General features: G+C 48.7%; 2 protein-coding genes across 4 annotated transcripts in view; one reads left to right on the top strand and one right to left on the bottom strand.

Moving 5' to 3' along the window:
• SLA2 (Src like adaptor 2) overlaps window positions 1-20,035 on the top strand; it is a 24,965-nt gene extending 4,930 nt beyond the window's left edge. The window contains exons 3-9 of one of the 3 annotated variants that reach the window (XM_055544952.1): window positions 245-344; window positions 707-793; window positions 2,815-2,918; window positions 15,348-15,497; window positions 16,233-16,365; window positions 16,760-16,963; window positions 19,719-20,035. In XM_055544952.1, coding sequence (XP_055400927.1) covers window positions 245-344; window positions 707-793; window positions 2,815-2,918; window positions 15,348-15,497; window positions 16,233-16,365; window positions 16,760-16,925 — 740 coding nt within the window. In that variant the 3' untranslated portion in view covers window positions 16,926-16,963; window positions 19,719-20,035. Of the gene's footprint in view, window positions 1-244; window positions 345-706; window positions 794-2,814; window positions 2,919-15,347; window positions 15,498-16,232; window positions 16,366-16,759; window positions 16,964-17,050; window positions 19,198-19,718 lie in introns of those variants that run through there. The other 2 variants (XM_055544951.1, XM_055544953.1) reach the window with 2 other exon arrangements.
• Window positions 18,067-25,336, bottom strand: RAB5IF (RAB5 interacting factor). Its single transcript, XM_055544961.1, has 4 exons — window positions 25,042-25,336; window positions 23,042-23,145; window positions 19,638-19,767; window positions 18,067-18,448 (listed from the first exon to the last, which is right to left on the bottom strand). The coding sequence occupies exons 1-4, from the start codon at window positions 25,153-25,155 to the stop codon at window positions 18,407-18,409; spliced, it is 390 nt and encodes a 129-aa protein (XP_055400936.1). The 5' UTR covers window positions 25,156-25,336; the 3' UTR covers window positions 18,067-18,406.

Here is a 25,336-nt window from a genome sequence, read left to right as displayed (position 1 = left end):
AAGGGATTGTAGTCAGGAGCCCCACTCCCTTTGCCACACCAGCCCTCTCCCTGAGGGGCCCAGGAGATGTCTGGGTGCCCTGGGGCTCTACACAGCCCTGTGGAAAAGCATCAGATCCAGGCACCCTCTGGGAGCCCAGCAGACATGCCGCCCCGGGTGCCTGTGGGAGGACTTATGGAAGAACCCAGCCTCCACTGGAACTCACATCTGGCCCGAGGGTGACCACCTCTGTCCCTCCCTCCAGAGAGGAGCCGGCCCAAGGCCGTGGCCCTGGGCAGTTTCCCAGTGGGCGAGCAGGCAGAGCTGTCGCTGAGACTGGGCGAGCCGTTGACCATCATCTCGGAGTAAGTCCTTCCGAGGGCGGTGGGTTGGATGCTCTGTCCCTTCCGCCAATCCCCGAAGATGCACTCAGGGGTGGAGGGACCTCTTCCAGGAGAAAAGAGCGTGGCCTTTGGTGCTGAGCTGACACAGGCGGAGTGTCTACAGCCTGACACTCCTGCAGGGAGAAGCAGTGGGGAGGGGCCCTGAATCAAACCACCCGCTGCCCAGGAGGTACCTGGACCGGCTGGTGCAAGGAAGCCTGGGACACTCAGGTGGGACAGGTGGCCACAGGACCCAGCCTGGAGGGTCCCCATGAGTCCCCCAGGAGCACTTCCCAGGGCTTGGCCCTTCTGAGAAGGGGGCCCCCTTGTCCTTCTGTCTCCAGGGATGGAGACTGGTGGACGGTGCTGTCGGATGTCTCAGGCAGAGAGTACAGCATACCCAGCATCCACGTGGCCAGAATCGCCCATGGGTGAGTCCCCACCCCAGGCCCTGCCTCAGGGGCTTCCTGCTGTCTCCTCCCACAAACCCAGTCTTATCTGAGCGGAGCTGGCGTCAGAGGCCAATCAGGCCAGGACCCTGTCCTTCAGAGGAGCTGACGACTGACTCTCTCAGGCCAGCTTGTGAGGCTTCAGAGCCCAGGGGAGGGGGCTCACGGAGGCCTCACAGAGATGTGGCGCCTGGTCCTTAGAGGGTGGCCAAGAATTTGGTGAGGAGGGCACGGCAACCCACTCCAGTATTCTTGCCTGGAGGATCCCATGGACAGAGGAGCCTGGCGGGCTGCAGTCCATGGGGCCACAAAGAGTCGGACACGACTGAAGCGACTAACACACACGCACACACAAGAATCTGGTGGTGGAGAATGCTGAGCATCAGTGTTCCCAGGGAGCCTCCTTGGGTGGCCTTTCCAAAAGGCATTTACTTGGGAGGGCTGGACTTGGGCACACATGGTCTCTTACGAAGTGTGAGCCATCTCTCGCCAAGAGTAAGGGACAGACTGACTCCTGAGCAAATTCTGTGTCGAGAGAGAAAGGCAGTGAATAACCTGGAGCCAGGAATGCGTCACTGAGTGCGCTGTGACAGCCGCTATTCAATTCTGAGGCAAACTCAGAACTCAGGGGCGGCCTCACTTTCAGAAGCTCACGGGATGCCTGGCTCTGATCCTGAGACATGAAAATCCCTCATAGAATCAGTTCACACAGAGGCAGGGTGAAACCCACGTGGCCTACGTGTCTCTCTGTGGCCTGGGCCTGCTGGGCAGAGTTTTATGTCCATAGCTGACACTGAAGTTTAAACCGAGGAGACACTGACTACTTCTGAGAGTCAGTCCCCTTTCTGGCCACGACTTCATTTGCAGCCTCTTTATGAAGGGATGTGTTTTATTTGCTATAAAATTAGGGTAAGTTTGCTGCTGGCACCAAGAAAATCACAGCTTCTTATTTACTTGGGATCAACTCAACCCTGACTCTGGCTTAGACTGTGGAATTTCACAGAATGACAGCCGTTCCCATCAAATTGGCTGCTTGAGGCTTTGCTTGGGCCCCCCTGCCTGATGCTGGGAAAGATTGAAGGCAAAAAGAGAAGGGGGCAGCAGAGGAAGAGATGGTTAGATAGCATCACCAACTCAATGGACATGAATTTGAGCAAACTCTGGAGATAGTGGAGGACAGAGGACTCTGGTGGGTTACAGTCCATGGGGTAACAAAGAGTTGGACACGACTTAGCCCCTGAACAACAGCAACAACCCAGGAATGACTATGGGGACAGTGTGAAGCAGATGGACTAGTATGCCAAAAAATTCCTGCAAAACTTCCTTGAACTTTCCATGGCAATGAGGTCCCTCGTGGACATATATGGGTGAGGGATTAAATGAAGAGAGGAAAGAAGATGTGGGCCCAGAATTATCAAGAATCCCAGCACTGGAAGCACATATGAAGATCTGTGGGCTATGTAATTTTTTTCCTCAAAATTTTAGACTGTCTTGAACATTATAGTTCAAAACTTTCGACCCACAAATAATCTCCAATGGAAGTGAGATTTCAGTGATAATGAGTAAATGTTCACCTGCACACCATTTGACTACATAGTTAAACTTTAAACTTCAAATAAAATATTCACTAAACTTAAAAAAAAAAAAAAAAAGAACAATTCTTAGAGAGGTGAAGGCTTAGAAATGTGAGTGAATGGCGTAGGGGCACTGGGGGAACTGGGTGGGTGACAGGAGAGGATCTGGGATCACCTAACCTGCCCCCAGACCCTGGCCATTTGGGAATGAGGTCTCCAGTAAGAGAAGACTGGGGCTGACCCGGTGAGATTGTCCTCTGAGGGCCCTGGAGCCAGGACCAGGACACAGCGGCAGGGCCTGAGAGACCCCGAGGCCAACTCTCCATGGGACAGTTGGAATTGGAGGTCCACAGAGGCAGGAGAGGCTCCAGTAGGGTCTTGGCCCACCCACCCCCAGGCTGACCCCTGACCGTCTCTCCCCACCCCCAGGTGGCTGTATGAGGGCCTGAGCCGGGAGAAAGCTGAGGAACTGCTGCTGCTGCCTGGGAACCACGGAGGGGCCTTCCTCATCCGGGAGAGCCAGACCAGGAGAGGTGAGTAAGCTCAGTGCCACCCTGGGCCCGTCCCTGTTGTGCCAAGAGCCAGGTGTGATGTGACTCAGGGGTAGCTGTAGGAGCCCAGATGTGGAGGGCTGGAGACTGGCCTAGGAGTTGGGCAGCCTGACTGACTGACCACAGGCTGCGGCCATGAGAACCCATCAACAACGGGGAAAGGGGACTCCCCTGGTGGCTCCAAATGCAGGGGGCCCGGGGTTTGACCCCTGGTTGGGGAACTAGTTTCCACATGCCACAACTAAAGATCCCATGTGCTGCATCTAGGACCCAGTACAGCCACATAAATAAATGAAAATATTAAAACAAAAAAAAAACGAGACAATGACCTGCATTTGCAAAAATGGGTGTGAATTGCCCACAGAAGGGATCCAGGCTCAGCCAATGCTTTGGCAACCAGGACTTACCATATAGTCATAGGAGAGTGCAGTCATTCCCTGCCTTGACCAGCAATGATTTCTCCTCCCCAAGACACAATAGGATCCTGATCTCTTGGCAAAATGTTGACAAGTTGACAAAGTCTCTGTGCTTTGGGTCATTAGCCAGTTGGAGCCAGAGAACCCACCAGGAGTCACCTCATGACCCTCCTCTCTTTGCTGTACAGATGGGGGAACAGAAGCCCACAGAGGGATGGAGACCTGTCACACTGCACATCCAAATGGGGCCTCTCCCACCCCAGGTTCAGGGCCTTTGCAAACAAAACACAAAGTGAAGTCTGTCTCTGATGCCCTTGCTTACTCTCTGAACTGCAGCTGGGCGTCCCTTACAGCAGGGACAGAGAGGAACAGTGTTCACGTTTATGTTAGGCCCTTTAATTGCCTTCACACAACCCTGTTGCAGGGGCAGGGGTTGTACTTCCAATGTTCCCATTTTACAGATGAGGAAACTGAGACTTTTAGAGAAGAGAAACGATTTGCCTAGGGAGACACAGATACTAAGTGCAGAGCTGGCATTCAAACCCAGCTGAGGTTCATCTTACTTCAGACCCCCAAGAGAGGCCCACCTATCATGATAATGGTGATTCATTGCAACCTCAGGGATGGACTGGGGAGAAGCTCTGTAGGATGGGCTTTCTGTGCTTCCCCTGAACTCAACTAACTTTGATGCATTGTCAGGGGCGTACTCAGTTCTCTACTCAAGTCTCCCTCCTGGGGCTCCTTCCAGCACATCTTTGCCTCTCCTTTCCTTTCTTCGGGAGCCCCCTCCCCACTCCACCTCTCCCCAGCCCCTTCTGCTGTTTTCCAGAAAGTACCAGCATCACCCCCTCACACACACCAGTAGGTTGACCAGGGTTGGGGGCTGGCTCAAGTGAGGTAGCTACAAACAGGAAACCATAGCGGTGCTGCTGGGGGCAGGGGTGCTGCAGACCAGGCCCCAGTGAGCTTGAGAAGCCACAGGAAGTGCTCCAGTGCTCAGCTGCCCCACCCCCGCTCCTTCTCTGGCCTGGTTGAACCCCAAGAGCATAGTGACCGGAACTTACTGCCACTCTGCCCCCTTTCTAGGAAGGTATATATACAGGAGGAACCAGTGGAGAAATAAAGGAGAAAGCAGATAAGAATCCATAGAGTCTTTTTTTTTTCCTTCCGGTTTTATTGAGACATAACTGATATCCAGCACTGTATAAGTTTAAGGTGTAAAGGATCCATAAGATCTCTAAGGATCCACAAAACTGTTGGGATTAAGGTTAGATTTGACTCTTAAGTTTTCCCACAGCAACGCCAGAAGGGATTAGTACAGAAGGCAGCTCTCATCAAAAAAGAAAGAAAATTGCCAATTCTACAGGAAAGGCAGCAGTTTCCCAATACTAATTTTTGATCTCTCATCTGTTGCTTCCTTTTGGAGAATGCGTGTCAAGAAAATGGGTCACGACCCATTTGTGGGTCAAGAAATCAGGTTAATTCGGTGGTTATAGACCAGTGGGTCTCAAACCTGGGTGGCGATCAGAATCACCTGGAGGGTTTATTAGACCAAAGACCTGGTCCAGGCAGTTCTGATTTGGTAAGTCTGAGGCCTGAGAGTTTGCCTGTCCAACAAGTTCACAGTTGATGATTGCTGCTGCTAGTCTGGGGACCACACTTTAAGATCTAGACCTTAATGGGCTTCCCAGGTGGCTCAGTGGTAAAGAACCTGCCTGTAAATGCAGGAGGTGCAAGAGACGTAGGTTCAATCTCTGGATCAGGAAGATCCCCTGGAGTAGGAAACAGTAACCCACTCCAGTATTCTTGCCTAGAAAATCCCATGGACAGAGAAGCCTGGTGGACTACAGTCCAGGGGATCACAGTCAGACAGGACTGATCTAGACCTTGGCTATGTATTGGAATCATCTGGGGGAGATTTATAAATTACTGATGCCTGCCCTCCACCCCCAGAGTTACTGATTTAATTGGTCAGGGGTGTGGCCTGGGCCCTGGAAGCTATAAAAGCCCCCCACCCCCCAACCCTGGGTGATTCTGATGCGCAGCCAAGGTTGAGACCCATTAAGCTGGTGAATCTGGACTGGTGAGTGTTTAAAGTGAAATACAGCTGAAACATTAAGGTGCTTCACTGGGGTTGGGGAAAATACTACTTCATCAAACTTTTGTTTTCAATCATTTTAACGGTGTCCTGGGTCACAATGTAAAATTTCGTACTGTGGTTTGTGGTCAAAAAAAAAGTTTGACACTAAAGCTGTAGGGGCCCAAGTGACGCCATAGGACGGTGGTTCTGAGACTCGAGTGTACAGGAATCGTCAGGGAAACATCTTGCCAGTGTGTTCCTGGGCCCCACCACAGACCTGCCAAATAAGACTGTGGGGCACAGAGGTCAGAAATCTGCTTCCGTCACAAGCTCTCCGGCCGGTTCTCCTGTTCTTTTAAGTTTGGAAACACAGTTCCAGTCTAGGGAACCCAAAATCAAGTAATGAGAGACAGTGTTTTTCATGTTTGCATAATGCATCTTGTCATCTATAATGGTAATTAACTGTCGACTGAGTGGGTGAGACCAGGATCAGCTTTTCTTTGGCCCAAGGTGCGGACGTACCTCTGGGAGGGAAATTCTACAGGAGCTTCGAGTCTGTGGATGGACCAAGGAGGAAGTCCTGGGGCACTGCGCTCCCAAGAACACAATTCGGGGCCTGGAGTCAGGAGGGGAAGAGTCCCCTACATCTTCCTGAGAGTCCCTCTGGCGTACCTTGTGTTTTAGGGAGCCACGGCAGGGTCCGAGTCAGGCTGAAAATCTTGGTCTGTGAAGGGGCTTGAAGGGCTTCTGGAGGTCCCAGGACTGTGCCAGAGGTCAGCGCCAGGACCAGGCCCCACGAGCACCACCCTCTTACCTTCCTACTGTCCTCCTGTGTGTTGATACTCTGTTGAGCATAAGAGATTGATGAGCCGTACACACTTCCCCCCTGAGGGGCTCACCTCTGTGCGTTCTGTCAGCTGAGAAATGCTTAAAAGCATTTTCTCCGAGTCAGGCCTGCTAAATTGTGGTTCCTGCCCTCAGGCTCCAGACAGTTGAGGGGCCAAGGTGCAGCATCCTCCAGAGTCTTAGCTTCTCAGAAGTCTCAGTGGAAGTTCAGAGCTTTTAGTCTAATCCCTCACACTACTGTGGACCCCTCCCCTCTTCCTGGCATCATTGTCAGAACACCTGGGAGAACATGTGCCTGACCTCACAGGTCACTGCAGGCCAGCCTGTGACTTTGGCTAAGCCTGCCTGAGCTTCCAGCAACCCCAGTACCTTGCCTTTTCCCCCGTGGGTCTCCCAGTGGCCCTGCACCAGCCGCATCTCCCACAGCCTGCCTTCCAACCCACTGCCTACCAAAATGCTCCATGAACAAACACTGCTTGTTCTTTCCATGCTGCATCCTTGCACACAAGCCTCCCTCGGCCTGGAGAGCCCCCTCCTCCGTTCTTCCTCTTGGCCACCGCCTACTCATCCTTCACAACCCACTGCAGTGTCGCGTCCCCGGGTTGTTTGCCACCTTTTGCTCTCAATTCCCATAGCCACCTGAAAAGACCTCTTCTGTAGCCGCAATACATTTATTTCTTAAAACAAAGTCAGGTGTGTGGTCTAAGAGCAGGGGAACTAAACATAAGGATGAGGACCATAAAGGAAAAATTCTGTCTGAGGCCTGTGCCAGTGAGACATCCCTGGCACATGCCCCACAGAACGTGCCCCAGAGAACAAAGTTCTGATTACCTGTGTCCGGGGCTCACGCAGTGCCAGCTCCTGCTCAACAGATATTTACTGGATAAATGGATGAGTGAATGAGTGCATACATGTATGTTGAGAGGAGGAGAGAGGGTGAAGAACCGGGGTAGGGTAGACTGCCCCCTCACACCATCTGTGCTCAGCAGTTGGAGTACAAATGGTGGCAAGGACTCCTCGAGTCTGCTTTTAATCATGCCTGTGTCCAGTGTTCATCAGCAAATACTGCATGGTGACTCAGTGCCAGCCGCTGTTGCACGTGGTGGGGATTCAACAACAGAAAAAGCAAGATATCTGCCCACAGGTTAGTTGGCAGCGTGGAGAGTGAACCAATAGTCATTATGCGTCTGATCATGGCAAGTGCCCTGGAGGAGGAAATGGCAACCCACTCCAGTGTTCTTGCTTGGAAAATTCCATGGACAAAGGAGCCTGGCGGGCTGCAGTCCATGGGTTTGCAGAGTCAGACGCGTCTGAGCACACACAGCAGCCCGGCAAGTGCCAAAGAGAAACAATAAAGCAGTAGTTAGGAGGAACCAAGTAAACAGGCGCGTCCTCTGCGGGAGGCAGGTGTGCGCAGGGAGCAGATTCAAGGTCACCCAAAGTCAGGTCACACAAGGTGTTGCCAGGGTGAGGGCTTCCGATTTATTTTAAATGTGACAGGGTTCTAAGCAGGGGAGTGACATGATCTGATCCCTATACTGTGCAAAGAGAGGCTCTGGCAGGGAATGAGGTGAAAGTGGGAAGCCACAGTAAGAAGTGGTTGGTTTCCAGATTTGTTCTGAACGTAGCCAGTACATTCAGGTTTTTCTGTAGGGCTGGAAGGGAGATTAAGAGAGAATGGAAGCTCTGAGGGATGATGCTGGGGTTCAGTTCAGTTCAGTCACTCAGTCGTGTCCAACTCTTTGCGACTCCATGAATTGCAGCACGCCAGGCCTCCCTGTCCATCACCAACTCCCAGAGTTCACCCAAACTCATGTCCATCGAGTCGGTGATGCCATCTAGCCATCTCATCCTCTGTCATCCCCTTCTCCTCCTGCCCCCAATCCCTCCCAGCATTAGAGTCTTTTCCAATGAGTCAACTCTTCGCATGAAGTGGCCAAAGTACTGGAGTTTCAGCTTTAGCATCATTCCTTCCAAAGAACACCCAGGGCTGGTCTCCTTTAGGATGGACTGGTTGGATCTCCTTGCAGTCCAAGGGACTCTCAAGAGTCTTCTCCAACACCACAGTTCTGGGGTTAGGAGCTTAGTAATGGGTGAATCGTGTTGCTGTTTTCTGAGATGGGAAAATGGTGGGCAAATAAATTAGAACCATCCCTCGTGAGACTCACCGTTGGTTATATGATGGGTGGGGTAATGTTGAGGGAGAGCTGGGGCTTCTCCCAGGCAGAGAACAAGCTCTGGAGAGTTGTCTGAGTAGGAACTGAGTTGTAAAAGGAAGACTGGTGTTGACTCAGGTGGAAGAGTGTTCCATATAAAGGGAACAATGTGAGCAAAGAGGCAGAGAACGGATCAGGAGTATTGGATGCTTGCTGTATGCCAGACCGTGCTGAATGTTTTATCTACTTTACCATCTGAATCTTTGTGGCAATCTCCTGAGACAGGGACAATTATGACCCCCTTTATAGATGAAGAAACAAAATCTGAGAGGTCAAATAATGTTTTAGAGACACAAGTAGGGTTATAGTATGCAGGGGTGTTATAGGGTGTGACTCTATGGGATATGAACCCAGAAAGTCCAAGTTTAAAAGATGTCCTAAAGCTGAGAGACAGCAGTATATATTTGGGACTGGCTGCAGCGTGCAGTGAGACGGGACAGCAAGGTACCAGGCACACGGACCAGTCGCAGATGCCTTGGTAGGAGGCCTGTCCCCACATGCGGTTGACAGAGCGTATTATCTCTGAGTCTACCCGTCAGGTTCTCAGTGTGGCTGTCAGGACCCTTCCTGGTTCTGGTAACTGGGGTTACAGTGGCCAAGATGGGGTGGCTGGAGAACCAGGCCCCATAGAGGAACTTGGTCACTTAGTTCAGCTCACTGGTTGGCCTCCAGAGACTATTTTCAGATATGTAGCCCTTTCCCAACCAGAGAACATTTTCAGGGTGACAACACAGCTCCAGAAGAGATATTTCTCTTTTTTAAAAAAAACTTTTGTTACTTTTGGCTGCTCTGGGTCTTCATTGCTGCAAAGACTCTCTGTCGTTGTGGTGAGCAGGGGCCACTCTTTGCTGCGGTGCTCGGGCTTCCCATTGCAGTGGCTTCTCTCGTTGCAGAGCACAGGCTCTAGGTGAGCAGGCCTCGGTGGGTGCAGCACACGGGCTCAGTAGTTGTGGTACATGGGCTTAGTTGCTCTGTGGCATGTGGAATCTTCCCTGACCAGGGATTGAACCGGTGTCCCCTGCATGGACTCTCAGGCAGGTGGACTCTCAGCCGCTGGAGCACCAGGGAAGCCCCAGAAGAGATTCTTAAAGATACAAAGTCAAGGTGTCTCCAGAGTCAAGTAGAAGACAAAGAAAAGGAAGCAGGGACCCTACTCCATACTTCTCAAAGAATACACACTTCGTAGCCTGAAGCCTTGCTAAATTCACTTATTAGTTCTAGTAGCTTTTTTGTAGGTTCCTTAGGATTTTCTACATATATGATCACACATTATCGATAAATAGTTTAATTATTTTCCAACTCATAAACCTTTCGTTTTTTTTTCTTGTCTTGATTGCACTCACTACGACCTCCAGTATATAACAAGTAAAGTTGTAAGAACATTCTTGCTCTGTTCTTAATCTTAGAAGGAAAAATTTAGTCTTTCCCATTAAGTATGATGTTACTTACAGATTTTTCACAGATCCTCTATGTCAGGTTATGAGGACGTACCCTTCTGTGATAGCAGTATAGTTCCCCAATAATGTCTAGGTCCGAATCCCTGAAACCAGTGACTGTGAATTACCTTACATTGCAAAAGAGAGTTTGTTGATGTGACTAAGGGTTTTGAGATGGGGAGATTATGCTGGATTATCCAGATGAGCCCAGTGAAATCACAAGGGTCTTTACAAGAGGCAGGCAAGAGGGTAAGAATAAAGATGGAATAAGGGGCCATGAACTAAGGAATGCATGTGGCTTCTAGACACTGAAAAGGCAAAGAAAGGGGTTCTCCTCTAGAGGCTGCAGAAGAAATACAGGCTTGCTGATACCTTGATTTTTGTTTAGTGAAACCCATTTCAGGATTTTGACCCCCAGCATTGTAAAATAATCCACTCTTGTTGTTTTAAACCTCTAAATATATGGTAACTTGTTACAGCAGCCATAGGAAACTATTACACCTTCTATTTGTAGTTTTATTTTATTTTATTTTTTTTTTCAGAAATAATTTTTTATTGTCAACTCTTCAGCCTGTGGCTTTATCTTAAAGGTGCTCAGTTGCAGTTCACCTGGCGGAAACACCAGGGAAATGTTGTTTTTTTTTTTTAATTTTATTTTATTTTTAAATTTTACAATATTGTATTAGTTTTGCCAAATATCGAAATGAATCCGCCACAGGTATACATGTGTTCCCCATCCTGAACCCTCCTCCCTCCCCATACCATCCCTCTGGGTCATCCCAGTGCACCAGGGTGGGAAGATTTGGGAGAATGGCATTGAAACATGTATAATATCATGTATGAAACGAGTCGCCAGTCCAGGTTCAATGCACGATGTAGTTTTATTTTTAAAAAACCATAATTGAACTGTGTCATATTATTTTTCTACATTTCTCCAGATGATCGTTCCCCCCCCACCCCCGCCGCCCCATTTATTCTACTAATATAGTGAGTTAACACTGATGTTCAATTTTTAAATCAACTTGTATTCCTGGGATAAAGTCAATTTAGTCATATTGTGTTGTCATTTTTATATATTTCTGGGTACAGTTTGCTAACAGTGTGTTAAGGATTTTTTTTGTCTATATATATGTGTATATATATATGTGTGTGTGTGTATGTATGTGTGTGTATGTGTGTGTATATATATATATATATATATATGGGATATTGGTCTATAGTTTTCTCATAACGTTTTTAGGTGGTTTATATAGCAAGTTAATTGGTGATCTCATGAAATGGGTAGGAAAATGCTGCCTTCTATATTTTAAGAGAATTTGTGTAAAATTGAAATTATTTCTTCTTAAATGTTTGATAGGACTCACTAGTGAAGCCATCTGGGCCCAGAGTCATCTTTGCAGCAAGTTTTAAAATTATGAATTCAACTTCTGCAATAGATATAGGTCTATTCAAATTTTCTATTTCTTGCATCAGTGTTGGTAATTTGTGTCATTTAAGGATTTGTCCATTTCATCCACATTGTAGAATTTGTTGGCATAGTTGTTCATGCCCTTACCCTTTTAATGTGTGTAGGATCTATGCTATGGTGATGTCCCCTCTTCCTGATGTTGGCAATGTATGTGTGTGGTTTTTTCCTTTTTTTCTTGATCAATCTAGCTCGAAGTTTATCAATTTTATCAATCTTTTCAAAGAATCAGCATTTGATTTTTCTGTTTTCTATTTTTTATTTCTGCTTTATTTCATTCTACAAAAATTTACTTTTTCCAGCTTTTTAAGGTAGAAACTTTATTTTATGCCTTTCTTTTCTTGAAATGTAAGGTTTAAAGCTACAAATGTACTTTCAAGTCCTGATTTAGCTGAGCTCACAAAATTTTCTTTGGTTAAAAATATTTTCTAGGTTTGCTTGTAATTTCCTCAATCTCTGGATTATTTCCAAGTATCTGGGAATTTTCCACATATCTTTTTGTTATTAATTAATTTATAATTTAATTGTTGTAGTCAGGAACTATACCTTTAATTATTTCAGTACTTTTAAATTTGTTTTTATGGCCCAGTCTACAGTCTGCCTTGAATATTCCATGTGCATTTGTTGGGTCCAATGTTGGCTAATTAAGCCAAATGGGCTGATTGCATTGTTCAACTATTCTATTTCCCTACTGATTTTCTATCCTATCAAGTACTGAGAGAGGAGTGTTGAAATCTCCAGTTATGATTATGGACATCTCTTTCTTCTGTTAATACTCTCGGCTTTGCTTCTGTATCTTTAATCTCTGTGATTGAGTGCATGCAAATGCAGGACATCCTCTTATCTCTGATAATGTTGTTGGTCCTGAATTCTACTTTTCTGGTATTAATATAATCACTTCAGCCTTCCTATGATTAATGTTTGCATGATATATATTTTTCATCTTTTACTTTTAGCCTATGTCTTAAAAGTCAAAATGTGTTTATCAAGTAGTTGTATTGGTTTTTAAATATATATTTATTTATTTGGCTACATGGGGTCTTAGCTGTGGCATGTGGGATCTGGTTCCCTGACCAGGACTCGAACCCAGGCCCCCTACATTAGGAGCTCAGAGTCTTAGCCTCTGGACCACCAGGGAAGTCCCAAGTACTTGTATTTTTAAAATACAGTTTGAAAATCTCTGCCTTTTCATGGAGTATTTAAACCATTTCCTCAAAGTAAAAGCTTCCTAAAACCAAGCAGTGCCTGTGCTTTGGGAAATTCCCTCCTGCATGCTGTTGGCATTCCACAGGGAAATGCCTGTTAAGTGACAGGGCCCCTGCCTCTTCTTCCAGGTTCTCTGTGCCAGTCTTCTCATCTGTAAAGTGGGGATAATTGTACCTACCTCATAGGGTGGTTAGGAGAATTATATCCCATAGGAAAGGTGCATAGTAAGCACTCAATAAATGAAAGCTACAGATAGCTTTAGATCCTTAGACAGTAATAATAGATTATTACCATTATACCACTAAAAAACCCTCTTCCTGTTTGGCTTTAAAAAAAAATAATTTTATTTATCTATTTTTGACTGATCTGGGTCTTCTTCGCTGCGCATGGGCTTTCTCTAGCTGTGGATGCTCTTCACTGTGGTGTGTGGGCTTGTCACTGCGGTGGCTCCTCTTGTCGCAGAGCACAGGCTCTAGGCGTGCGGCTTCAGAAGCTGCAGCATGTGGCTCAGCAGCTGCAGCTCCTGGGCTGTAGAGCACAGGCTCAATAGCTGTGGCACACGGGATCTTCCTGGATCAGGGGTCAAACTCACGTCTCCTGCAATGGCAGGGGGATTCTTTACCACTGAGCCACCAGGGGAGCCCCCCTTTCTCTTTGATGAAGTGTTGACTGAAGAAATGAATCCCACGTTATAGAGAGCTCTCATATGTATCCTCATCTGCTGAAAATTACTATTCTAGGCCTGATTTTATATAGTTAGAATTTTATATAGTCCTTTTTTTCTCTATTTGTCAACCATGGCCAGTTATCTGTTTTTTGTTGAAACCTATCATCTGTATACTTTAAACATTTGCATTTGCATTTTATATAAATTATCTCTCAATAAAGTTTATTTTAAAAACGAAAACAGGCAATTCCTTGGTGGCCCAGTGGTTAGGATTCTGGGCTTTCACTGCTATGGCCCAGCTTCAGTCCCTGTTCTGGAAACTGATATCCCACAAGCCACATGGCATGGCCAAAACTACCAGTTAAGTTGCTCAGTCGTGTCCAACTCTTTGCGACTCCATGAATCACAGCACGCCAGGCCTCCCTGTCCATCACCAACTCCTGGAGTTTACCCAAACTCATGTCCATCAAGTCGGTGATGCCATCCAGCCATCTCATCCTCTGTCGTCCCCTTCTCCTCCTGTCCCCAATCCCTCCCAGCATGAGGGTCTTTTCCAATGAGTCAACTCTTCGCATGAGGTGGCCAAAGTATTGGAGTTTCAGCTTCAGCATCAGTCCTTCCAATGAACACCCAGGACTGATCTCCTTTAGGATGCACCACCCCACTAAAAAAAAAAACTGGAAAAATTCTGTCACTTGCATCAATGTATATAACATTCATGTATGAAGCTCCAATACTTTGGCCACCGGATGCAAAGAGCCACCTCATTGGAAAAGACCCTGATGTGGGGAAGGATTGAAAACAAAAGGAGACGAGGGCAGCAGAGGACAAGATGGTTATATATCTACTCGGTGGACATGAATCACTGACTCAATGGACAGAATTTGAGCCAACTCCAGGAGATAGCGGAGGACACCAGACGCTGGCATGCTACAGTCCATGGGGTTGCAAAGAGTCGGACATGACTTAGTGCCCGAACAGCAGCAATAGGTTAAAGACTAATAAAAGCAATACCCATGTGCCCACCTATCAGCGTAGGTGGGCAACTGTGCATCATTACCTTTGAAGCCCCCTGCCTGCTTCACTGTGTTGCTCAGTTTCTTCTTCCTAGCTTTACCACACATGCAATATAGTCAATATAGTCTTGGCTGCCTCTGAACTTTATATAAATAGAATCATACTGAATGTATGCTTCTGTGACTTGCTGTTTCTGCTCATTATTTTAAACATTTACCTATGCTTGTGTGCATGGTGGTTATTAACTTTTACTACAGAATAGTGGGGCTTCCCTGGTGACTCAGATTGCAAAGAATCTGCCTGCAACACAGGAGACCTGGGTTTGACCCCAGCATCAGGAAGATCCCCTGGAAAAGGAAATGGCAACCCACTTCAGTATTCTTGCCTGGAAAATTCCATGGACACAAAAGTCTGGAGGCCAATAGTCCATGGGGGTCACAAAGAGTCGGACATTACTGAGCGGCTAACACTTTCACTGAATAGTGTTACTTTCTAGAATCTACCATTCTCTTGAGTGCATATGGGCTGTTTGCAGTCTGGGGCTTTTCTGAACAGTGCTGCTCTGAATATTTTTGGTTTTGTATTGGCAAGGGATCATGCTGGGATGGAACCACTGGGTTGTGAGGTATGGGCACGTTCAACTCGACTAGTTAATGCCAGCTGTTTCCAAAGTAGCTTATTCTGACTTACCTTATTACCAGCAGGCTAAGAATTCCTTTTTCTCTGCATCCTTGCTGACATCTACTGATCACGTTCTAAAGCACTTCTGTCCACTTGGGTCTTTATAAGAACAGCCAACGCTCAATGCTCACTCCAACTGTGGCAGGCCCTGCTCTGAGCACTGCGTGCAAGATCTCATTTCATCCTCACTAGAGCCTAGCTGTTATGAATGCGTTGTCATTTGTGAACAAGAGAGCACATCTTTGTCTTTCCACTCTGCCTTCCCTTCTGTCTGAGCCTGGTGGCCACTCTCTGCGGCCATTTCACATGTTCCTTCTCCCATCCTAGGCAGGGCTGGGTCCCAGCACGGCCTTAGTCCTACCCAGAGCCTTTCCTCCTCAGGCTGTTACTCCCTGTCGGTCCGCCTCAGCCGCCCTGCCTCCTGGGACCGGATCAAACACTACAGGATCCAGCGCCTTGACAATGGTTGGCTGTACATCTCACCACGCCTCACCTTTCCCTCGCTCCCGGCCCTGGTGGACCATTACTCTGGTACGGCCGCCCTCCGCCTCATATGAGAGTAGATGGGGATTTGGGCTTTGGGGGCAGTCAGTCATCTCTCAGACACTTTACCTGCTGGAGAATATCCAGACAGAACAGGGACCGCCCCTTTCTCCACGCCAGTCCCTGTGCCAAGAAACACAGCCTGGGAGCCCCGGCTTCATCTCACACCAGCAGAGCCACTCAGGTGTCCTGTGGGTGTGTAGGCCAGTACCTCACTGACCACTGTGGTTCTGAGTCAAGGTCCCCCACGGCTGGCATGGTTCTCTCCGCAGGAATTAGGCCCACAGCTGTTGTTACTGTGGAATTTAGTCAATTCTCAGCATCTTCTGGTGCCTATCCTGTAACAGCACAGTGTCAGAGGCAGAGAGGAAAGACCACTGCTGAGAAAACTGATCAGGGGCTTTCTGGACAGCTGTTCCAGGCAGCAGATACTGACCGAACAAGTGGAGACTGATCATTCCTTAGCTTTCTTCTTTCCAAAGCACTTTCCTAATCAGAAAACTGGCGCTGAAAGACGTCCCTCAACTTACCCCAAATCACACAGTAAACTGAGTCTCCCCAGTTAGCCCAGAATCTTTGACTGCATCTCAGCTTCCAGATGAACAGTCTGGGGTGCCCAATCCCACTAGCCAAGTGTGAAAGGCTGTCAGGGTGAGGGTGGTTGGTTGGCAAGGGAAACGGGGCTGGAGTCAGCCAGGTCAAAGCTCTAGGTCTCTTCCTCAGAGCTGGCGGATGACATCTGCTGCCTCCTCAAGGAGCCCTGTGCCCTGCAGAGGGTTGGCCCACTCCCTGGCAAGGCCATACCCCCACCTGTGACTGTGCAGGCGACACCACTCAACTGGAAAGAGCTGGACAGGTGAGGGGCTCCTAGAAGGGGAAATGGACAGAGATAGAAGGACCCGCCCCTGGGAACCTGGACTGGGGGCGTCACCTTCAGGGACACCTGGGAGCCACTGAGCATCGTCTGAACTCAGAGGCCAGCCCAGGCTCAGCGGGTCTGCTGGGGGGACCAGCAGGGATGCCAAAGCGGGCACGGATACTGGGCATGCCTGGACACCAAGGTGGCCAGGGTGGAGGGACAGACAAGATGGGATACAACAGAGTACCAGCCCTGAGTGAGGTCAAGCAGGGGTCTGATCTGACAGGGAACAGGAAACCAGGTGGTTTTCAGCAGGTTCTGAGAGCAGGGACTGTGTGGCAGGGGCGGGGAGGAGGCGGAGGCTCCCTACCCAGCTGTCCCTTCTCCACAGCTCCCTCCTGTTCTCTGAAGCATCTGCCGCAGGGGAGGAGTCCCTCCTCAGTGAGGGGCTCCGGGAGGCCCTGAACTCTTACATCAGCCTGACTGATGACACCTCCTTGGACGATGCCAAGGCCGAAAGCAGAAGGCGAAAGGGGAACCAAGGCTGCGGCACCTAGAGCCCCATCTCAGCTCAGCCTGAGCAAGCACCCCAGAGGCAAGGCTGCACAGAGGGGAAGGGAGGGCTGGGGCACAGAGGCATATCCAGGGGCCCACCAGTATCTTCTGTTCCTTCCCCTCTTAGCCCTAAGAAATCACTTAACCTCCTCTCAGTGCGATGACTTGGCCTACAACCTCTAGTTCGAAGTCTAGAGCAGTTAAGAACAGGGCCAGGACTCCAAAAAGAGACCAGATGTCCTCTGGGGTCTGACCCAGTCAATTCCTGAGTTTGGGATTTCCAGTGTCATCTCCTGCCTGTCGAGAGTCATTTTCCATCCCACAACTCCTCCCACAAGGTAGAAAACCACCACCAGCATCAAGGTGGAAAAAGTAACCATTTAAAGAAAACTGACCAGTCTCACTCAGAATGCTACCACACCTCTGAAGGTAGGACTGTGGCCTGGAAGAAAAGGAAAGCAGAGGGAATAGGTGGCTTAAACAGCAGCAGAACCTGGGCTGGCCAGCTCCCACCTGACCGCCATGCCAAGAGCAAGACCTCTGACAGTCCAGGTCCTCCATATCCCCGTTAAGCCCCTTCTTGGACAGTCCTAGCTCTCAGGTCTGTTTCATCGTGTGGCTCATCCTTTGAACCTGACTACGCTTTTCTGGCTACAGCAGCCTCGCCACCTTGTGGCCAAATGCAAAACGACACCATCTGAGCCCAGCACACTGCGGCGAGGTTATAGACACATTCCCTGGGCAGGGGCATCAGAGGGCGGGGAGCCCTCTCTCCACAAAGTCAAGGCCACCACCTGTACCAACTCCAGTCCTCCATTTCCCTGCTGCCCATGAAAGGAAAGGGGCCTGGCTGAAGCTGCTAAGTGAGCAGAGAGAAGAGGGAAGAAGGAAGGGGAGGGGAGGCCACTGCCTCTACTGCCCTACTGGGTTCTGAAGCTCGAGCGGAGGTGGGAAAGGCTTTACCAGTATCATCAACAGGGTCTCAATTAAAGATCTGATTTATTCAAGTATCTGAAACATTCTACAATGAAAATCGTTATCAGATGCTGCTTGTACTGTGCTATGGACCATGCACATACTGCCATACTGTTTTCAGAAGACTTGATATGCCCATGATTGGTAGTTTAAAAACTGTACACCTGATGGAGAAGGAAGACAATTTAATGTTTCATCCAGATCCAGAGGTGCAGCAAATTAAAGGACAGCTCTAACTGGCAAACAGGTATCTCATGATGGTCTCCAAGAAGAAACGGTTGGCGATGGACAGTTCAAAAGTGCTTCTCCAAAAGGTGGATGGTTCTTTAAAAAGTTTCAGGTCGCAACCCTTGCAGAAGACACTGACGCCCAACACACTGATTCTCGGTCCAGGAAACACGGGCCTTCCGGGTTCCACGTGGCTGGGGAGCCCCCACCAATTGTGCTTCTGTGCTGTGACTAAGAGGGTCCTCTGGACCGGGCAGGGAGCAGGTGGGGCCGGGCGCCGTCAGTCATAGTGGACGGCAGTGTAGAAGATGATCCAGATGACCTAGACAGGAAAGAAGCGGTGTTTACAGGTCCCGTCACCGCGAGGGTCAACACGGGCTCCTACTCCACCAAACAGAAGTGTCCTAACCAAGTGCGCACAGTGGACTTCCCGGGGACTAGCCAATGCGCGAGCTGCTTGGGGGCTTACATAATTTCACTGAAAACAAGATGTCTCCAGTAGAACCCAGGACCACCTTTCTGTACTCCCAAAGGACCCCGGACAAGTCTCTCCTCCTGTCATCAGTGCGAGGGCTTAGAGTTACAGATATGGAAATGATGGAGATAAAGTCAACTGTACTGCTAGTAAGCATTAGCATCAGCAACACGTGAAAACAGAACTCATGTCATACCCTGTCAGCTTCATACCAGAGCAGAGGTTCTCAAACCTGACGGTCCTTGGCAATCTTCTGGGATCTTAAAAACATACAGAGATACCCAGGTGCCACCTCCAAGAGATTCTGATTTCACTGGTCTGGGCTAGGGTCTGTAACTTTTAAAATATAACTTTGAAATGTAATTCATGGTTCATAAAGTTTACCTCTTTAAAGTATATACAATTCAGAGGTTATTCGTATATTCGGAGTTGTGAAAACATTTTAGAGGATTTTCGTTACCCTGGAAACAACACCTCTTCCCGTTATCAGTTACTTCCCATTTCCCTTCCCACCCCTGTCCTAACAACCACTAATCTACTTTTTATCCATATGGGTTTGCCTCTTTTGAACATTTCACATAAACAGAATCACAACATGCGGCCTTTTGTGTCTGCATTTTTTTCACCTGGCACCATGTTTTCAAGGCCCATCCATGTTGGAGCCTGTACCAGTACTTCAGTCGTCTTTATGGCCGAGTATTTTATCCAGCCATTTGTCAGGTGACGGCAAATGCAAACAATTTCCATTTGGGGGCTATTATGAGTATATGTGTTAAATGTTTCCCAGTTTTCAATATGCAACCAGAATTGAGAATTGGATGCAGACGTTGACAATGAGCCCTGCATTCACTCACCGCAGGGAGACTGCACAGTGCATCACCCCACATCTTATTAACTCAAGAAAGGCCCTCCAGCCTCAGGAGTCTTGAAGAAACAGTACGCAAATCACACGATTAACTATCAAAGGGCTCCCCTTGAATAACTGAGAGCTCTAGGAAATGACCGACCCTGCTGTGACATCCTCAGTGACACATACCATGAACAAGGCAAACGATGTCATAAACCCTTCTTTCGTGAGCTCCCACGTGCCGCCATATTCTTCCTCATCTATCTGCAGGTAGTTGCTGAAGTAGACGTACAGGACACCCGCGTTGATCAGGCAGAACCTGGAGCAAGGGAGGGCAAGCACCAAACATGAGCGGCAGGCGTGGAGGACCCAGAACTCCCACCAGCGCGGTCCAGCTCTGTCAGGGCTGGCAGTTGCAGTTAACCGTGTCGTGGGGGCAAATGAAATGATCCATGAAAACATACCCAGGTCCTCAGTGGAGATGCCCGCTTGGTTGTGTTAGAGGGAAAAAAAACAAACCTCTTTTTAGTTGATCAGCAAGCATATGTAAGTTCTCCTAGCCCCCTTGAAGTAAGACAGAAGGCTGATGAACAGTCCCAAACAGGACCAGTTCCCAAAGGCCTCTAGGTAGTTCCAGCTCGGGAAGGGGGGTGGCCATGGAAAAGACCCATGTGAAGCTGCTGCTTCATGGCCTAGTCGGGCACTCAAGAGCATGGTAAGGCAGCCCCTGCATAATTCCCAATGGGAGGCAATTTCTGAGTGTTCACTGGCAGCTACTGCCCTTGATGCAGAGATGAACATGGCAGTGCCAGCCGTTAGCTCACCATCTATGAGGGGGGCAAAAACAACAGAGTGGATTGAAACCAGAGGGTTCAGAAAGGTCTCTGACCCCCATCACATATGATTTAACTGGTGCAGGATCAGAATACTGAGAAGAGTAACAGCACTGTGCTCCACTGATCTCTTGGTACTGCAGCTGCGTAAAAGTAATATTCATAAAGTGACCAAAACTTCCTTTATCATCTTTCCTCTTATAGCACCTAATCTTATGGGGGACTATATGCCTTAGGCCACACCCCTCTGAAGGCTGCAGTGGAAAATGCAGAGAACAGGTTCCTCCTGCTCTGCGGATGAAGTGTGAGCTGCTGCAGGGCATGGTAGGGCAGTGTGAAGATAGGAGTGTTAATTCCTTGTGCAAGGCGGGGAGGGGGTGTGCTATAGACCTGAAGCTGTCTGAGCAAGGTGAGGTTGAGGCAGGGTGTGAGTAGTCAGGCAGGTACTCAGTCAGCTTTCTCAGGCTGGAGAGAACAGGAGTTGGGAGACTGGTTTAGACCTGTTTCAGGATATCAGTACAAATAGTTTGAGGACAGGGACTGAGAAAATGGCTGAATGGGGAGGCAAGAAGCCTTGAAGGCTTCGCGCCTAAGTGCTTGGGAGAACCATGGGTCCAGCAACAGAAGCAGGGAGTCAGGAAGAACAGATGGTTTTTCTTGACTATCACGCAAACTACAGTCCTTGGCTTCGCTATGTCATGGCCACATCCTTATCTGCTACTAGAAGTCTGGGGACCCAGCCAATCTGGCCACGTCCCTCTGACAGGAGTCTCATTTTGGACAGGCTGAGTTAGTGGCTCTAGACAGAGCCTACTAATGGGACTTAGAAATGTCAGTGGGGCTCAGCTACTAAGCTCATTTAGAGTCTCCTACTGTAAAAGTAGTTGCTTAATGAGATGAGAAAGGGAAATACAAGTGAAAGAGACAAAGGCTGACAGGGAGGGAGAAAATGGCTGACACTGGGCCTGCCTGCCAAGGCACTTTCACTAAGTAGAAAGTGAAGTCATAGAAACACAGCATTTAAATGTCTGGTGGTCAAGGGGAAGGGGTCAGGAGAGGACTGGAAGTCTCCACACTGAGATTTAAGGATGGGCATCAATTCTATATTGTAAACAGGAGAGAACCACACAGCAAATGTATGGGCAAAGAGACAAGCATGCTGGATTGGGGCGGCGGGCGCGGGCTGTGTGTGTGTGTGTTAGTTGCTCAGTTGTGTCCGACTCTTTGCGACACCATGGACTGTAGCCTACCAGGCTGCTCTGTCCATGGGAGTCTTCAGGTAAGAATATTGGACTGAGTTACCATTTCCCTCTCCAGGGGATCTTCCCGACCCAGGGATCTAACTCGCATCTCCTGCACTGGCAGGCGGGTTCTTTACCACTGAGCCACCAGGGAACCCTGACTGGCGTGAGTCTTTGCTATATTATTCCCCGATTGGGTGACTTCAGAGAGGTCCCTCAGGGTACCTATAAGACGAGACAGGTGCAGGGGTTCAAACCACTGTTACCCTCTCCTAGAAAAGTGATCTGGGGAAGACAGGAGACTACTCTTTTTTGGCTCTTAGATTGCCTTCTGCCATCTCTGGCCATTTTCCTGGTATCTGCCTTTTTTTTCTCATAGTAAGCTCAAATGGGGCGACCAACATTCTAAAAATGTGGTGTGTATCTTCATACCACTTCCACCCTGAGAAGACCTCTATGAACCCCAGGTCCTGCCTGCATCTCATCATCCTCAATGAGTCCTCATCAAATGTCCACTCTGTCAAGAGTGAGTTGGAGGATAAAGCCTATGGTTTCCTTGGACAAACAGTTTGCTCAGCATCATAAATCAAAAACCCTCTTTAGCTGGGAGAGAGGACTGTACATTCCTTTTCGGTTACCTTCTGAGAAAACAGCCAACTCAAATGAGTTTGAAATGATTTCACACTTTTCACCCCAGAGTAAGGAAGTAAGACACGTGATCACAACTAACACATCTATGTGATTTTCCAATGTTGAGGACTGACCGTTTGTATTCCCTGTGTGAAAAGAGAAAAGGCCAGAGGTTTGCCTGTCCATTTCTACTATAACTTGCCCATGACTCCCATCTTAAGACAATTCCCACAAATCTTTTTAAATCAACCTGGTGGGCATGCAGTGACTTCTTAACAAGTAGAGCGTTGACCAGGGGCTGGTGTCAAATGCTGCCACTGGCCACAGGTGCACAATAAGGGAAGAAGGACCCGATCTCCTACTTTTTCACTGCCTTTAAAACGTAGGGACCTGGGGCTTCCATGGCAGTCCAGGGGTTAAGTGCTTCCACTGCAGGGGACACGAGTTCGATCCCTGGTCTGGGAACTAAGATTCTGCATGCCATGTGGCAAGGCCAAAAAAAAAGCAGAAACCCAAAACAACTTCTGCCAAAGCCAAGATTCAGGACATCCAGCACAGTGCACAGGGGAGTGATCATCAGGTACAGGAGCTCTTCCACCTCCCAAACTTGCCTAGACAACAAAGGGCATGTCAGAACTAGATGCCTGTTATCAACAAGCAATATAGCAACTGCTTGCATGAGGTCACTAGGGACCCATGAATGAATAAACTAACCCAGATCTTCGTAAAGGTAACGTGCCTGACCCAAGATATCCCCAGGCCTGCTGAACTGAGGAGTGCTGCATCAGACCCAGGAGGGCCATCATGGGGCCAGTTTTTTGCTTTAGTTATTACACACAAATACACACACAGAAACCTAAAAATACAAAAAAAAAACCCCAAGACTTACCCTGCTATTCCCAAGAAACCTCGCAATGGTAACACTCCCCAAATGACACCTAGGACCACAGCAATGATCTGTCGGAACCAGTAGATCACATCTAGAAATTCATCCTATAGAAAAAAGAGAGAATGTATGCATTATCTGGAGGGGTACCACAAGAGAACCTTTTGTAACAGGTGAGAAACAGAAAATCTTTCTGCTAAACTCATCTTCCAGAAAAATTTCCCCCCAAAGCAATGGTATTTGGTTCTCCAATCTCTACATCTTCTTCTTATATTAAATTGTGGTTTAAAAAAATGATATATATTTACTTATCTTGGGACTTCCCTGGTGGCTCAGACAGTAAAGAATCTGCCCGTAATGCAGGAGGCACAAGAGACGTGGGTTTGATCCCTGGGTCGGGAAGATCCCCTGGAGAAGGAAATTGCAACCCACTCCAGTATTCTTGTCTGGGAAGTCCCATGGATAGAGAAGCCTGGTGGGCTCTAGTCCATGAGGTCACAGAGTCAGAGAGTCTCTTGTAACAGGTGAGGAACAAGTTTAGCAGAAAGCTTTTCTGCTAAACTCATCTTCCAGAGAAATTTTCCCCCAAGACAATGGTATTTGGTTCTCGAATTCTTCTTGTACTAAATTGTGGTTTAAAAAAAGATGATATATTTACTTGAGTGATGGCTTCCAGGGTGTTGTGCTCTAGATAAAAATTTTAGAAAAATCATTTACTTTTTTTCCCCCAGAAGCTACAAAAATGAAATCGCTTACAGTAACTGAGCTACTGGCCAGTTACCTGACCTGGGGATACCTGGACAGACTAGTCACAGGCGGAAGGGCTGACTGTGAACCAATTCACTACCACTTCCCCACACAAGGAATTCTGAGTAAGTCACAAAGGAGAGGTTGAATTAGAAACAAAAGTGAAGAAGGTGCCAGCACATCTAATTTTCATACAAGAACATGGAAGATTCAGGTTTCCAACCTTCCCTGGACTGCAGAAACCAGCCCTTATACAAAGAAAGAAGACATGACACAGCAAATCAGAAAGGTTTTACAACAGCTGGGCAGGACAAGGGCACTTTCAGGAAGTACCTCCCATTCACCCCCGCCCCCTTACAGGAACCCCAGAAAAACCTATTTCATCATTCAAAAAAAAACAAAAAAAAAAAACTAGGGAAAGACTGCAGGTATAACAATCTTTTCAGGCCAACTGGAATCAAGCTATTTGCAATAGTTCCTTCCCCACCGTGGAGCAGAGGTGGGGAAGTGCTCACACTCAGATCTTCTGAATGCGTGTGACCAGTAAGGACATCTTGAAGTTCCCCGACCATTCCTCACACACATTTGGTGGTGTCTCCCCGACCTCTACTCCTCACCACACGCATGCACTAACGCTCACACATGAAAGGTGGTCTCAGTCTCCCCTCTTAACTCTCACACTTATTAGGGTATTCAGTTTTCGCATTCGACAGGAAAGCAACGGCAGTTCACCTTCAGTGAGCCTCACGATGTGCTAAGCACTTTAACGCAGCAGGTACCCCACTTCAGAGTTTTTCTGAGACTCAAGTGAGATGATACACAGAGAGAACCGGACACATAGTAAGTATTCAATATAAGTCTGCTCTAGTTACTGCTCCTGCCAACGACGCTGGTACAACATCAGTCACTTACTCAAGATCCTGCTGGCACTAAAAGGCGGAAATGGAATCGAACTCAGCTCAGTCTTGCCGTTCAGGCACGCGACCTGCCTGCGGGGACATCTCCTCCACCCTTCCTTTCGGCTTCCCGAGTGACCCAGGCGATTTCACCCTTCGACCACCCTGTGATGAGCCCCGAGCCTGACAGCTGGGCCCGCGCAGTTCGCCCCGCCACCCTTGGGCCACCCGCCCCGCCACCCCGAACACTCGGCCGGGCCCGTACCGAGGCAGGGGTAGGGGCCAGGATCGGGCCTGTCCTTTCGTCCCCGAGTCCCAGCTGGCTCCTCGAACGTGCGCCCCCGCTAGGCCCCACCGCACCTTGTCTTCCCAGGCCGCGTCGCTCCGCAGCACCTTGCTCCAGACAGAGACTTTGAGGGCCCCGTTGGCCAGCTGCAGCTGAGACGGCTCCTCCTTCCGCCGCCCGCCGCTCATCCTCCCGTCGCGCCGCCCGGGCCGGGCCTGGGGCGCGCGGGCCGATCTAAAAGGGGTCGGGGTCTGGGGTCGCGGGTCACGGAGCGCGGGTCGGCGGTGGCGGCGACAGCGACAGGCTCAGCGGATCTTTTCAGCGGCGCCCCTCCGGCAGCCTTCACTTGGCCAAACACCCGGGCTCTGT

The sequence above is a fragment of the Bubalus kerabau genome, chromosome 13, assembly GCF_029407905.1.
Source record: "Bubalus kerabau isolate K-KA32 ecotype Philippines breed swamp buffalo chromosome 13, PCC_UOA_SB_1v2, whole genome shotgun sequence".
Classification (NCBI taxonomy): Eukaryota; Metazoa; Chordata; class Mammalia; order Artiodactyla; family Bovidae; genus Bubalus; species Bubalus kerabau.
The sequence above is the reverse complement of the archived record's forward strand: the minus strand, read 5'-3'. Positions and strand labels throughout refer to the sequence as shown.

What these genes read in the sequence shown, in the direction of transcription:
- RAB5IF (XM_055544961.1), bottom strand. Translation starts at nt 25,155, where the DNA reads ATGAGCGGCGGGCGGCGGAAGGAGGAGCCGTCTCAGCTGCAGCTGGCC. An exon ending in ACGCGGCCTGGGAAGACAAG is followed by an intron (nt 23,146 to 25,041) that starts GTGCGGTGGGGC and finishes TTTTTTCTATAG; the next exon opens with GATGAATTTCTAGATGTGAT. An exon ending in CATCGTTTGCCTTGTTCATG is followed by an intron (nt 18,449 to 19,637) that starts GTATGTGTCACT and finishes TTTCCTGTCTAG; the next exon opens with GTCATCTGGATCATCTTCTA.